Source organism: Cucurbita pepo, chromosome 13, assembly GCF_057944985.1.
Source record: "Cucurbita pepo subsp. pepo isolate OVF chromosome 13, ASM5794498v1, whole genome shotgun sequence".
NCBI lineage: Eukaryota > Viridiplantae > Streptophyta > Magnoliopsida > Cucurbitales > Cucurbitaceae > Cucurbita > Cucurbita pepo.
Window position 1 is genome coordinate 2102519 of NC_141810.1, and position 16518 is coordinate 2119036.

General features: G+C 35.5%; 2 protein-coding genes across 2 annotated transcripts; one reads left to right on the forward strand and one right to left on the reverse strand.

Moving 5' to 3' along the window:
- Nucleotides 1-4217: 4217 nt before the first annotated feature.
- Nucleotides 4218-6742, reverse strand: LOC111809377 (BTB/POZ domain-containing protein). Its single transcript, XM_023695827.2, has 2 exons — nucleotides 5548-6742; nucleotides 4218-5467 (listed from the first exon to the last, which is right to left on the reverse strand). Exons 1-2 carry the CDS (start codon nucleotides 6511-6513, stop codon nucleotides 4511-4513), a joined length of 1923 nt encoding a protein of 640 aa, XP_023551595.2. The 5' UTR covers nucleotides 6514-6742; the 3' UTR covers nucleotides 4218-4510.
- Nucleotides 6743-14422: 7680 nt separating this feature from the next.
- LOC111808152 (RING/U-box superfamily protein) lies at nucleotides 14423-15311 on the forward strand. The gene has a single exon (XM_023693968.2). It carries the CDS (start codon nucleotides 14510-14512, stop codon nucleotides 15047-15049), a length of 540 nt encoding a protein of 179 aa, XP_023549736.2. The 5' UTR covers nucleotides 14423-14509; the 3' UTR covers nucleotides 15050-15311.
- The last annotated feature ends 1207 nt before the right edge of the window (nucleotides 15312-16518 follow it).

Here is a 16518-nt window from a genome sequence, read left to right on the forward strand (position 1 = left end):
TTTATAGAAGGCAGGCAGCTTTGCTATAAACCCTCCTTTCATTCATTTTTGTTCTGACCAGGAGTTCCATTTTGGGATCAATATTTTCCCCCAACCCATTTATTCAAATCTTTTTAAATTATTCCAATTTTCCATTTTTTTCGTCTAACCCAACTCGAAAACATGAAAGCTTTCTTATCTAAAAAATTCGAATACTCTTTTTCCGTCCCGGGATAACGTTATTCTTTATAGGGTTTGAGTAATTATTGGTTTGCAAGATTCGTTCACGAGCGTTTCAGCTCGCATTCCGTACCCCCATTCAAAACGAGCTTCTGCAAGGCTCTAACCCTGCAAGTGACCTCGTACCGATGTTAATGGACGCTAGAATCTCGGGCTTGTCACCGTCCTATTTCTAATCAAGAGTTTAATTAATGTAATTAAACTCTTGATTGATAGGGTATATTCAATGCTAATTAAAACCATATAATCATCATTAACCTATACTAATCACTAAATTAATCATGCTAAGTGACTTAATGTCTTATTTAATTCTGTTAAACTCGACTTGATTTTTAATGAATGATTTTCATTTCTTAACTATACCTACGATACTCTTAGTAATAATGGCTCGACCAATAAAATTCAAACTCTTTTGCTCTACTTATATTAGAATAGGCTATACTATCGACGTTTGAATTATATTTTCAGGTTCGTTTTAGGGTTTTGAGAAAAACGAGGGTTTTTTGGTCTAGAAAAATTGATGGTTTTATTGCTTCTAAAACTGTCTACAAAATTATTTAGAAATATTTTTGGAAAATAAGAAACGAAAAATGAGAAATAAGAACGACCGAACACCTTCTAGAAGCTTTTAGGTTTGTTTCGTAAATAAACGAGAATTTCTTTTTAATGAAACCCTAAAACTAGTTTTAGCAGGTTGAGGGAAGAAATTTGTTGAGCAATTTATTGAATTTTTTAAATTTGATTGGGACTTTGAAGAATTGGATGTTCGATATATTTACAAAATTACCCTTAACCGAGCGACCCAAATTTAATTTATTTTATTTGGCAGATAAGAATACATTTAAATTAAATTATCGAGTGAATTTTTATTCAGATCGAGGTGTAGATTTCTTGTAGGATCAGATCTCTACCTTGACGTCTGCAAAAATAAGTGAAGAATTTTAAAAATTATATAGCGATAGAGATGAAGACGAAGAAGACTTCGGGTCTCGACTAGGTTCGATAGGCACGGAATTGACATGTCTAATAGTTTGAATTTTATTCTTTTAATTTGCAACATTTAGAGTTGCCACGTCATCACACTTCGTAAATGTGGGCCACTCACACCATTTACTAGTGGCCCCCACCTCCCATGAGATTGTCCTCTAAAATCAACGGCCTATATTCACCGGAATACTCCTGTTTTCACTTTGGATGACTTTTTAGAATTTTTTTTCAAAAAAATGTCAGTAAAAACAAATTAACTCAGTAATTTTCACAAATAAATAATATTGTCATATTGCGAAATATGCAAATAAATGTCGAGACATCAAATATTAAATCTTAATTCAAATACTGGGTATGAGTTTTTACATCTGGTATCAAAGTAGGAATCTCTCTCGGTAAGATACAGTTCGAAAAAAATTAAAATAGGCGTCAGTATCAGAGTAGGAATCTCTCTCGGTAAGATACAGTTCGAGAACAAATTAAAATAGGCATGTGACGCTTGAATGAACTGAAACTATATCGAATAAAAATAATTATAATAAAATAATTTTATGTTGGATGAACTCGTACCATTTAATTTATTTAGAGTGAGGCATATTTGTTAAAAAAAAAATGAGAAAATAATAAATAATAAAGAAAAAAGAAAAAAGAAAATGACGTAGGGTAGGATAGGAGAAAACACGTGTGAGAAATAAAATAATTGACAGAAGAATAAACATTAAAAAAAAAAGGATATATAAAATAAATTAAAGGAATATTATAATAAAATAGGAAGAAAACTAAAACCACCCTAGCTCCCACGAAAGGTGACTCACCGACACTACAAAAGTCAAAGAAAACGACAAAAACAAACGTTTCGTTTGAGAAAGGCAAGGCTAATTTATAAATGTCTACGTGGAATATTCATTTAATAATTTTCACTCCATATTTTAATTATTTTTTTAACTTCCAACTTTTTTCATCTTATTAGGGACATGGTAATATAATATTCATTTTTATGATATGAATATTGATCATTTCAAAATTAAATACATATTTTTAAATTTTATTTTTAAATAGAGTAACGAAAGAAATGACTATTAATTAACTTTATATACAAATAGTTTAACCGTTCAATTTAAACACTAAATTTTAAATTAAAATACGAAGCGAGTCGTAATTTATTAATAAATAAAATTTCTAAATTAAAGAATAATATTTTCAAAGTCAATGGATAATTAATTTAATTAGAAGACTTAACATTAAATTTTATTTTAGCGAGGATTGGTTTGGTTTAATTTGGAAAAGTCCGATACTTGTATTTTTATTTTTTATTTTTAAAAATTGATTTCCATTGATTTTGACTTAAATATATGAATTGAAAATGGTGTTACACTTTAAGGGAACACTCAAAAGAATTTTTTTTTTTTTTCCTCCTATTTTATGGGAGAAAGATAAACATGAGGCTTTAATTTATAAATCCATACTTTTAATTGTAGTTAATTTAATTTTTTTTCTTACGATACAATTATATATATTTATTTAATTTCATAATTACTTATTTGATTTTCTCTTAAAAATAAATTTTTAATGGTTTATTTTTATTTCTCCATTAAAATAAATAATGGTTATAAAACAATTTTATTTCTAGAAATTGGAAATGATAATCTGTAAATATTGCCTCTCGTACTGGACTCATATATAAGCCCATTGGGCCGCTGGATGTTAGTCTTGGATCCATCTAAGCCCACTGAGGCCCAATTTCCAAGATACCAAAATCTTATAAACTATTATTGTACGATAATTATTATTATTTTTTAAAATAAATTTTCATAAAAATTAATTTTTTAAATTATGCTATTATTTTTAACATGGCGAGAGACTTTCACCATGGTTCATAGGTTCATAGTCAAGGCACAGTATCACAGTCTTAAATTACATAGAGTCATAGTCTTAGACTGCATAGTATCACAGTCATGCTTATCCAGGATGTATACCTGCATAGTATCACAGTCATGCTTATCCAGGATGTATACCTGCATAGTATCACAGTCATGCTTATCCAGGATGTATACCTGTACCAAACCCTTAAAGTAAATTTTGTACAGTACGGGATGTGACTAGTCATTAATTCTTCGTACCTGAGTTACCTGAGTTATATGTTATAAATGCGTCTCTTATTGCTTGCTAACCAATAATCTTGCTTCTCAAAACGTTTTCTAAAACTTTCTTTGACTCGGTTTTCCAAAACTATTTTTCGAGAGTAGGCCAAAGGCTTGAGTATAGATCGCCTGTACTAACAAAAGTTCAAGCTTTAGTTAATTGACTTACTCGAAAGTGAGAGTAAGTGCCGCACAATTGCTTGACCAGTCTCAAAATATTGCGATTGTGACACAATACACGAGCATAAACGAGCATTGCTTGTTGTTTACGACAAAAGCAAGCAAGAGAGGAGAATTGAAGCTTGAAAGAGGAGTTATAAACTATTCTCTCTGCTAAAGCAACAAAACCTGCAACTAAGCTTATACCTTCCTTGTCTGTGTTCATGTTGGATATGCTCCAAATGGAATAAACCAAACCTTTTGGCAGAGGAGGAAACGAACAATTAGCACAATGTTCTTTCACCAAAAATGCAGCAAACACCATCTTCGAGATCGCTTGATATCTCTGATATTGTAACGACCCAAGCTCACCGCTAGCTAGTAGATATGGTCCTTTTTGGGTTTTCCCTTTTAGACTTCCCCTCAAGGTTAAAACGCGTCTGCCCACACTTTTATAAATAATGTTTTGTTCCCCTCTCTAACCGATATGAGATCTCACAATCCACCCCCTTCCAGGGCCCAGCGTCCTTGCTAACAGCCTCCCCAGTATCTCGCTCTGATACCATTTGTAACCGCCAAAGTCCACCGCTAGCAGATATTGTCCTCTTTGGGCTTGCAAGAGTGAAGCTTCAAGTAATATAATGTTTCACATCGAACAAATAAGCCATTTAGATATCTCCAACTAAGCCAGCATTCTAAACATTTGATCAATAAAACAGAACAGAACAATCCTCAGATAGATATGACTTGATCTTCAATACAAATAAATAAGAGCTTTCCAACAATAACTCAATGACTTTTCAGGTATAACTTATAGATTCATACGAACAGTGATGCTCGATAAACGGTCAACAAGATATCAGTGATGCTCGATAAACGGTCAACAAGATATCGAAACACGACGAATTAAGATCCTAACCAACCAATACCAAGGAATGAGGCCTCAAGTGATCAAAGAAAGAACGAAGTTTTCTGTACTTTTAACAGTATAGTATAGCAGCACTTCATGAATTCTGTGCCGATGGGGTGGCGATTCGGATTGGTCGAGGTCGTTCCTGTTCACCTTTGCGTCTCGAGAAAGCCCTTCTCCACCAAACTTCGAACCCTCGTTGTATATTCGGGCAATCTTCGCCTGAATTTATGAATCTATTGAACCAAGCTAGCAATATGTCTTGTTGCCAAGCTAAAGGTAGAGTGAGTATTGTATTGCTTAGGCCATCCTCAATCAAGTGGCGATCAAAGCCTCTTGATGCTCTTCTCATCCAGCCAAAATCATCATAAAATGGCACCAACCAGGTCTGCAAAAGCTGATATCTCACATCTTTAGGAGCCAGAAGTTGGCCTTTTCCGATCCCGACGAGTAACCGAGCAGTAACTCGGCTGATCTCGAATCGGTGAACGGCAGGCACCTTAGAGTGAGCAGCTGACAATTCACACTGAGATGCCCATGTTCTTAAGAAATCTTCAGCTATCTGTCTGTCAATCAAGATATCTAAAATCCAATGCAAATTATCAGCCTGCTTAGCAATCTCCCCGACACCGGCAAAGTCCGACCCGACCGCTCGCATGAAGTGATGGCACAGCAGCTGCAGACAAGCATCACAGGCTGCATACAAGGATTCTTTTCGAAGGTCGTTCGGCGATGAACTCTCACGAAGCATCTTTGAAACTAATCCTTTCATCTCGCGCCTCGCCTTCTCGTCTTTTCCCTCGAGAACGACATGTAGAAGTTTGAGCAGTAATTCTTCATTGTCATTGCCATTGCCATTGCCATTGTCATCTTCAAGTCCAGTAGCTTCAGTTGATACCCTCTTTAGAACTTCCCCTGCTGCAACACCTTCAAGATGAAGCTCAGATAACAGTGAAGCCACCTTCTCTTCTTCCTCCTCGGCCCACGGGGCGGCTTCCAAGTACTCCAAACATGATAACACGCCGACATCAAACCCGATCGCAGCCGAAACCTAAAACGCCAATGCCACGAACATAACAATTATCATACATTGTGAATTGATTCATCAATGAAACAGCAAAAGCCTCATACCTTTAAAATTCCAAGAATCTTGGGAACATCTTCTTTCATCAGTCTCTTCCTGAGATCTCTACAATACATTAATTTCAAGGTTTGAATGTACACTTCAATATCATCACAATCAGCTATCTCCACAATGTATGGAGATGTCGACTGCTGTTGTTTCGCCCATCGTTCCGAGAGCTTCGATGCGAAAAATCGACTGTGAGCTACGAGAATTTGTCGATGAACGTTGATCCAAACGCTAATCCCATCCTTAGAGCTCAATGTGAGCTGAATATCACTGCTAGAGGCGTCATTGAACTGATTTCCAGGGCTACGAGATCCCAAAATCTCAGAAATCCTCTGCATCATCAAACCCTGCTTGTCCTCCACAGGAATTTGATTCTTATGAACCAAAACAGAGGAGCTGTGAGAAGGGATCTGAGAAGTTCTCGAGTGAATATCAGGCTCATTGGCCATCATTTCAAAAAGGGTCGGACTCGATCGGGTTTTATCGGTGGACGGCGGCGGCGACATTGGGTTCAAAAGACCGGCGGTAAGAGCAGAGTTGAACTTCGAAAACCCAGAAGGGAAAGAGTCATGGGTGGATCCAGAATGACCGTTAAACGCCGCACCGGAGAAGTCCATTACCGGAACCCGGAAAGCAGACGAGGAGATCACCGAATCCGATGCTCGATTCCCGTTAGTGGGTGTAGGAGAAGTAACCCCCCGATGCGATTGCGACGGCGGCGGAGGAAGAACAGGAGGGGTTACAGAGGGTTTGGAAGCAGGAAAACACCAGGAATCCTCAGAAGAAACGATCACAACAGAGCGATCGAGGGTTGGATGAGAAGAAACCGAAAACCCAGAAGAGGAATTGGCAGAAGAAGAGGAAACAGCGATTTCCCTGCACTTTCGGCGCTTGAGCTTGGTGGGTTGATTGGAATTCGTAGAAGCGTTGTTGGTGTTAGGTGTTGTGGATGCGGGCACAGCCATTGATAAGTAGCATAGGCTTGCGCGAATTAATGAAAAAGAGTTAAATTAAGGGAACATAGAAATTAACAACGTCGGTGGAAACGAGAGATATAAGAAAAAGACAGAACAATGGAGAAGGAGCTGAGACAGTAAATACAAGAGAAGACAACAACAGTCTATATAGGGAACTAGGGATCAAAGAAGAAGAAGAAGAAAAGGTTCATTCCTTAACAATGGCAGATAGCCCCCACCAGCTTTAATGGCTTCGTGAAACATACGGATTTCCTAACATTCTCTTCCTTTGTTGTCCTAATCATTATCGACTCCCTAATAGCTCTCGTCTCTGTCTACTTTGGGCTCTCTCAAAATGTCTCATTGATGGAGATAACATTCCTCGACTATAAACTCACAATCATTCCTTAATAGGGTACGGGATAGTATTCCTTAATTATAAACGCACCATCATTTTCTAACTCTAATAGGGTACCTGTGGTTGGAAACTCTTTTAAAAAAAATTGAAGGTATAATGAAAATTAAAAGAAATGAGTGGAATCACGCATGTCAAAAAAACATGATGACAAAAAAAAAAAAACATGTAAACTGAAATAATATTTTAATATTTATTTATTTATTTTTATTTACCTTACAAAAAGTTGAATAGTGAATAAGATATTATTTTGTTTCTATTCTTTTTATAACATTTATATATATATTATGTTGGATTTTTTTTTTTTTTTTTTAATATAATGACTTAAATGAATACTATATTGAGATTAACTTATATTTATAATTGTAAGCGTGTATATGGGTTGGGTTGGTTTTAAATTTTTTTAGACTAATCCCGAATGAATTGCTGACCAGGCAACTTAAATAGAGTTTATAATCCAACATAATTATTATTCTATCGACTTAGGTTAGATTGTCAATTTTTGTAACATAGTACATGTTATATTAATAAAATATTTACCAGTCACACAATGTATCACTAACATTTGTTACAAACGTTAAGTAATTCTAATTTTTTAAAGAGTAAGTTAAGGATGGGTTGAGTTAGTAGAGTTGGATTATAACCCTATTTTCCGCTTGGCTGGATTGGTTAGGTTGACCCGCTTCTAACAATTTTTTATTTTTCAAGAGGTGGTGGGCTTGGTTTGGGCCAGGTCCATTACTTTAGTCCTAAAAGCGGCCCAAGCCCATTAGTACTTCTTTCAACCCTAAACCAATGGACTAGGGCCTTTTAAATTTTTAATGCGTAAAATGAATTTTAAAAGAGTTCTTAACAAATATATTTAAATTAATATAAATTTGGAGTTGTTTTTTTTTTTTTAATAAATAAAAATAACAATTTTAATGTTTTTTTTTTTTTTTTTAAATAACTATGCGGTAAATTAGTTATAATCTCAATTTTTAGTATCACTAGGTTACTAAAGGTGACGTTCGAGTCAATGAAGAACTAAGATTACATCAGAATGATAAATAATTTAATAATTTAATATTTTATATTTAAAGAAAATGGGATAATTCTTTTAATGAAAAGAAATAATATTTTAATTTTTTTGGGGACATTATCTTATTTCAACAGTAAAATTAGAACCGTTGATGTACGTAGATGAATAGTAAAATTATAATTTAAATTATTTTAGTTTGGAAGAATCTTGAAATTCAAAATAAATAAATTATAAATTATCAGTTTTCTCCAAATAATTCTTGAAAAGGCCTAATTTATCATTTGGTCCTTTATAAATAGATTTTTTAATTTTTTTTTGTTAATAATATTTTAAATTTTATTTCATTTTTATGTTACTATAAAACATTCAAAAATTAGTTTTTTTAGTTTATTTTAATAAAAAATCATAATCATGAAATTTTTTATATTATAATTATAATAAGATTAAATTACATAAATTTTAAATTTTATGCTTTGAAAATTAGATTTATTAGATATAAATTTAAATTTATATTTAATAGAACATTTATCTCTTTTAAAAAAAAATAAAGGAAATTAAATATATTATTATTATTATTATTATTTTTTGTTGAAAAAATTATATATATATATATATATAAAAAAAATAATAGAATTAAGAAGGACAATAATGAAATTATTAATAATTAGAAAAGAAAAGAGAGGAAACATGGAAGAGACAACCCACGTGTCAACTTGACCCACGGTTCTTGACCTGTAGGCGTCCGTGTCTCTGCAACTACCATCACTCCTTTTCGCTCCTTACGCCTAAATATAATATTATTTTAATCATTTTTTTCAAAATCACCATTTTCTTAATATTCTATTTTTTAAATAATATTATTTTAATGCTCCATGTCCAATCACTCGATCGCTTTCATGTTCTTCGTCGGTCTCATATGACTTGACCTACTTATTTCACAGTCATGCTTGTTCAAAGCGTGTTGCCTATAGTCGCATATTGAATATCCCGATCATGCTTGTCCATGACTGCATGTCTGTTTCAAACCCTTTTTACATGCATTCATCTTAGACAGACGTTTTCTCTTTCTTGTTGTGTTAATATAGAGGTGTGTAACCGGTCACCAAAATCATGTTTACCCCACCGGGGGCTAAAATGTCTCAAAATGTACTATATGCGGATATGACTAGTTGTCACTCCTTTCTACCCGAGTTATATATTATCAAACCTGTTGTTGTTGCTTAATCACTTTCAATGTATTTACTCACTCACGTTTTCTAAAACATTTTTCTCAAACGTGACTTGAGACTCGAGCATACGTTGACGTTGTTCGCAAATTCTGAATTTCTCACGACTGACTTGTTCAATCTTTTTTTCGCTACCGCAAAAGTGCGATTTCTCATTGGGTTAAAACAAATGTCGCACAATCTTTTTTTCGCTACCGCAAAAGTGCGATTGTGACACTGGAGTTTCTATGTTTGAATAATTAGACAGAAACACAGTTTATTTGTATAAATTACTATTTCTTAACCATCATATATTTAGTATCACTCTCGGTCGGTCCGACAAACAATAACAATATCTTCTTCCTTGATTCCACAGGCGTTTATACCTCTATTTATTTTTCACTTCTAAGCGACGTGCGAATCGTGTTCACATATCGCTCTTAGTTGGATGTGGTATCGGTTCATTCATATACCTCTCATTGATTCCACAGGCGTACATACCTTATGTTTAGGAGTTTTTCACTTCTAAGCAATGTGCGGACCGTGTTCACATCTCCAACGCAATAACCAGCCAAGACATGAAAAACCGAGTAGAGTACGTACGGACGGACCGACAGACAGATATGAATCCTTAGACTAAATTACAATAGTTGTAGTGAAGCATGTGACATCCTAGTCAGTGTGGAGTGTAAATGAGGAACAAAGCCTGAGGTGAGTATCATCGGTATGTATAAACTATATGAACTGGGCAAACAGGTTGGGGTTGTTTAATTAATGTATCCTATAAACATAAGAGATTTTGAGGGTTATTTGTTTGTTTGATGCCATTTTGAGACATGAGATGGGTGTAGTATTAAGACAACTACTGACACAACAAAAATTGAGACCATATTTTATACGGTTTTTGGTTGTTTGTTGGTGACAGTTGTGTTACAAGATAAATTAGCTTTTTCAGAATTTCATGTCACTTTTCCTTTTTAACTTTCATCACACTGAATCTTTGTTGCTGTCCATTGGCATCCACTTATGTTGTCCTCTACGTCTGTACGAATGTAAGACCTATATCTATATCTATATCTATATATATATATATATAGATATAGATATAGATATGCGCGTGCATGTATGTATGTGTATGTGTATATGTACGTGTATCTACACCCTTGTAAAAAATGTTTCGTTTTCCTCCCCGACTTATGTGGGATCTTACAATTCACCCCCGCAATAGTGGGCCCAACTTCCTCGATGGCATATCGTATTGTCTAATGCCTAGCTCTGATACAATTTGTAACAGCTCAAACTGAGTGTTAGTAGATATTGTTCGCTTTTGCCCCTTACGTATTGTCGTCAGCTTCACAATTTTTAAAACGTCTATGCTAGAGAGAGGTTTCCACACCCTTATAAAGAATGTTTCGTTCCCCTCTCCAATCGATATGGGATCTCACAATCCGCCCCTACAATAGTGGGCCAAACTTCCTCGCTAGCATATCGCCTGATGTCTAGTTCGGATACAATTTGTAACAGCTCAAACTCAGTGTTAGTAGATATTGTCCGCTTTGACCCCTTACGTATCGTCGTTAACTTCACAGTTTTTAAAACGTGTATGCTAGAGAGAGGTTTTCACACCCTTATGAAGAATGTTTTGTTCCCCTCTCCAACCGAGGTGGGATCTCACAATCCACCCGTGCAATAGTGGGCCCAACTTCCTTGCTGGCATATCGCCTAATGTCTAGCTCTAATACAATTTGTAAGCTCAAACTCAGTGTTAGTAGATATTGTCCACTTTGGCCCCTTACGTATCGCCGTCAGTTTCACAGTTTTTAAAACGCGTATGCTAGAGAGAGGCTTCCACACCCTTATAAAGAATGTTTCGTTCCCCTCTTCAACCGATGTGGGATCTCACAATCCACCCCCGCAATAGTGGGCACAACTTCCTCGCTGACATATCGCCTAATGTCTAGCTCTATACAATTTGTAATAGCTCAAACTCACTGTTAGTAGATATTGTCCACTTTGGCCCCCTTACGTATCGTCGTCAACCTCTCAATTTTAAAACGTGTTCACTAGGGAAAGGTTTCCACATTCTTATAAGGAATGTTACGTTTTTCAACATTTTAAAAAAGGTTGAAAGTATCGAGGCATTGTTGAAACACTTTTCAAAGGTGGTATTTTTTAAACAAGTTTAAACGCTCAATATAAATAATTAATGATATAATTTGAAAAATACTCATTATCAATCACTTCAAAAACCCGTCGATGTCCACATAACTTTTATCTTCAAATATCACATTCTCAGCTTAGCACATCAAACGTAACGTTTATGCCTACACGATAAAGCAACGATAGAGGATATGATATATAATATGGTTGGATATAGGTGGCCTACATGTTCTCCATGTCCCTAATAGAGCCATAATGACAGAGATGCAAGAGGGAAAATGGGGGCTCTTCCATTGAACCCATTTAAACTTTAGGTTTATTTGTATTCAACAAACTTGTGAATATGAAGCAACCATGGTGGTGGGGTGGGTCAATCCAATGTCCTATTAACATGACAAGCTTTTCAAATCATCCATGGATCTTCTCTTTTACCTCGTTTGTCACGTTTCATCTGTCTACAAGAACGATCCTCACTCTAATTTCGATTTTTTAGTGTTTATTTACGATCTCTAAGCAATAATGGTTCGTTGTAATTTTAGGAGAGTTGAAAATAAGCGTAGATTCATAGGTTTTAGAATCAGTAGTCAACCTTTCAAATCACTGTTGAATCAATGGACAGGCAAGAGACAACCTCGGAAACTGAAACGTCTTTATAACCAAAGGAAAAAAAAGCAAGAGTCATTCGCCCAATAGTGGTAGCCTGTAACAAACCCATTTGATAAGCTTTTCAAATCATTTACCTCTTTTTCCCATCGACATATCTCCTGTTCCACCTCTCTTGTCACGTTTCATCTGCCTACAAGAACGATCCTCACTGTGACGCCCCTAATTTTCTTACACTAATTAGTGACTTTACAAATGCTATCAGAGCCAGAAATTGAGCGATGTGCCAAGACTGAGCTTCGAAAGGGATGGACACGAGGCGGTATGCTAGCAAGGACATTGGGCCTCAAAGGGGGTGGATTGGGGGGTCCCACATCGATTTGGATAAGGTAACGAGTGTCAGCAAGAACACTGAACCTCGAAGGGGGTGGATTGTGAGATTCCACATTAATTGGGGAAGAGAACGAAACATTCTTTATAAGATGTGGAAATCTTTCATAGCAGATGCGTTTTAAAAACCTTGAGGGGAAGCCCGAAAGAAAAAACCCAAAGAGGACAATATCTGGGAGAGTTAAAAGAAAAACATAGATTCAGAGATTTGAGAATCGATCCACCTTTCAAACCATTGTTGAATCAGTGGACATGCAAGAGACAACCTAGAGAACTGAAACGCCTTTGTAACCAAAGGAAAAGAAAGCAAAAGTCATTTGCGTAACAGTGACAGTCCAGACCATGAAAACAGGGTTTCACTAGTAGATGAAGCGATGGAGTACCAGTGCTCTCCAGATGGCAAGATTTCAGTAACCGAGAAAGAGACAACCTGCGCGGAACAATAATTGTAACAATTGGTATAGCTCGAGAGAGGGGGACTCTTATAGGAAGCATAAAACTAGTGTAACCCTAATTTTGTTTGGTTGCAAGTTCATAGAGGAATGGATGGAATGTATGTGAATGGAAAGTAAAGGAGGGTAATTGGGTAGGGCACCCAATGTTGTGGCCGTATTAGACATAGATGTCAAATGGGGTTTGGCGGTAATAAGGTATTATGCCCTTTGGTGGGGTACCCCCTAAACATCCACTTTCATCTCCCTTTTCCATAATTATTAAATCACATCACATTAATTTCTCTCTATATTTTATTATTATTATTATTATTATTATTATTATTATTATTATATGGACCTTATAATAGATTCTCGAGCTTTCAATTTAAACCGGTCTTGAGTAAAGGATGGTTGAGAAGCAGGTGATAGAAAGAACACGTGTTGGTACATGATGATAATCTTCACTCTTCGAAGAAATTGAAGACAAGTAGTGCAACAACCCATGTCTACTGCTAGCAGATACTGTTCGTTTTGGCCTGTTACGTATCGTTGTCAGTCTCGTGGTTTTAAAACGTGTATGTTAGGAAGAGGTTTCTACACCCTTATAAGGAATGTTTCGTTTTCTTCTCCAATTGATGTGGGATCTCACAATCCACCCCCTTAGAGACTCAATGTCCTCGCTGGTACACCGCCGTCTGACTCTAATACCATTTGTAACAACCCAAGTCTACCGCTAACAAATATTGTTCGCTTTGGCTCGTTACGTATCGTTGTCAACCTCACGATTTTAAAACGTAAAGAATGTTTGGTTCTCCTCTCTAACCTGATATGGGATCTCAGAAGTAGCCACGTAGTCATGTCGCAAGACATACATTATAATATTTACCATCCATTTATAAAACGGAGTCGAATATGTTTGGACGGTGAATTATATTAATAAATATATCCTCAATAATACAAACTAAAATGTTGAAACTATAGTGTATAGTTGATGGTGACATATGGTTGAAGTATATAGTTTGAGAGAGAATGATAATATAATACATAGTTTTCAATTTGATTTGTTAATTGAAAGTGCCCCACAATTACTTAAGTGACCTTCCTAGATGATGGTGTGTGGGGCTACCCATTAGGACTACAACCCTATGTGTAGGACTTTTCTTTTCAAAGACCATCACCATCCCTTTCCTCTTTTTGGTCCCATACTCCCTTGTCGGGGTCATTCCAAGAGTGTGAGAACTGCTCGGAAACCAACCCGAGTCCTTTTAGCATGTGGTCACCCAACATAGAACTGCTCGAAATAAAACATTCTTAATTTTAGAGCTTTTATGGTTGAGGAGGAACGTGCACCTTGTTTGTATAGACAATTTTTTGGAGGTGATCACTCTCGTTCAGATGTGATCTCAGTTCATTCATGTACCTTCGTTTTACTCAATGTCACTTAAATAGTTTTTAATATTTTAAAAATAATTTTAAATCTTATTTAGAAATTAATATTTTCAAAGAAAATTATAATCTTTTAGATTATGTTAAAATTATTTTTCTTTTAACAAAAAATAAAGAGAATTACGCGTAGAAAAAGGAATTAAAAATTACAAAAATAAAAAAATATTTATTTATTTATTATTTAATTAAAAAAATAGCATTCTTTATAAGATTGGTCTATAAATAGGGATTGGCCGTCTTTCTCACGGCATAATTCCATTCATCATCTCTTCCGGATTTCTCTCTCTCTCTCTCTCTCTCTCTCTCTACTGGTTCTGTTTACAGTTCCGCCATGGGCTTTCCTGCAAGCTACACTGAGCTTCTTCTTCCAAAGCTCTTCATCCACGTACTCTCCGTCCTCGGCTTCCTCAGGAAGCTTATCTCCCTTCTCTTCCGCCTCCTAGGGCTTCAAGATTTTCTCGAACCGGACATTCCCTGGCCCAATCAGTCCGATTCCTTTACTACGGGACCGTTGACGGACCTTGATCCTCTCTCCGCGGCAGTTCTCCGTGAGATTCTCCCCGTCGTGAAGTTTTCGGAGCTTTTGGATCCGCCGGAGAGTTGCGCCGTGTGCCTCTACGAGTTTGAGTCTGACGACGAGATCCGCCGCCTCGCTAACTGTCGCCATATCTTCCACCGCGGATGCCTCGATCGGTGGATCGGTTACGGACAGAGGACCTGTCCGTTGTGCCGGACGGTGTTCATTCCAGGTGATTTGCGGAGCGGTGTTTGTAATTTTGACGATAGGCTTTGGGAGGATTCGGAAATCTTTGAAGCACTCCACAGAGATTCTTCTTCTTCTTCTTCGACTCTTCTCTCTGCTGGTTTGTAGCTTTTGGAGATTAGATTTTGTTTTGTTGATTTTGCTGCTTTCTTCTCATGAATCGATATCTGAAAACAGAATAAAGAAGTGAGAAAAAGAGGGGAAAGAGATGGAGATGGAGATGGATTGAGTTTGATGGAGGGGATATGTTTGTTGTTCTTCTGTACATACAAAAAAGAAAAAAAGAAAAAAAGAAAAAAAAAAAAGGAGTTCCTAAAAGGAACTGAAAAATCAAATCAAATCAATTACAGGTCTCAGAATTAGATCATCATCATCTTCTTCTTCTTCTAATCCTCTAATTCCTCTCTCTGTTTTTAACAATTCCACAAATGGATTAGAAATTGAAATCTATACAGTATGAGATTTGCTGCGGTAGAATGAATTTGTAGTTTGAGTTCAAATTCTTTCTCAGTCTTGAACTGATACAAAAGTTTCCATGCCTTCAATCATAACTTCCACTGTTCTTTTCTCATATACTAATTCCAATGATCAAACTCAGTTAACTCAAATTCTGTTTACTTCTCAAGAAATTGTGAAATTGAGGTATGGGGATGAGGTTATTGAAGAACATTGTTGTTATTAGATTGGTTTGGTTTGGAATATTTTGTGGCATTTTACTTTGCATCTAGATTTGAGAATTTTGTTGGCCAGGTTTGTATTCTTTTCATCTCTACCCATTTCCAAGCTCCACTAGATATTCCTTATGCTCCTACCGTACCCCACATTGGTAGTTTCCACTACTCGATCATTGAATTTGGGTCCAATTTTTGGCTCTTTTATCAAATGATATAATTAAAGTAATTATAATCCTATGAACAAATTTATAATCTAACTCGTTAATTCAAGATAAGATATTAAAATTGTCAAAAGCAAAAAAAATAATAAGAATTCAAGATCGGTCAACAATCTCAAGTCTAAACTAGAATCACAATAATTTCTCATATTTTGGATTTGAAACAACAAGATTAAAAGATGGAATGGAATTGAAACAAAAAAAAACAAAAAAAAAAAAAAAAAAAAAAAAAAAAAAAAAAAAAGTGCGGGTTAGACATGTGAGTCACATGTGATGCTCTGTAAATGAAGAAACAATCTCTGCAAAAACTTGTTAAAAAGCATCATCCCAAAGGACAATCCATGGATAGCTTTTTCATTTTTTTTTTTAATTAAAAGAATTTTTTAAATTATTTTGTCTCCAAATTTCTAATTTTTTAATTGTTCGAGTTGTAACATTTTTTAACTATGGTTAAATAACAAACCCAACCCAACTCAACCATAAAACTTTCCGGTTGGGTTGAGTTCTTCGAGTTATTTATTCAAAATTTTATTTTATGAAATAAAATTAATACATGTCTATATAATTGTATCTCAATAAATTCTTCGAATCAATTCAACTCAATTCCGTTCGTGGATAACTCATGAATCAACCCAATGCATAAAGTTTTAATTTATTTGAACTCGGTCCAACCCAAATTAGTTCG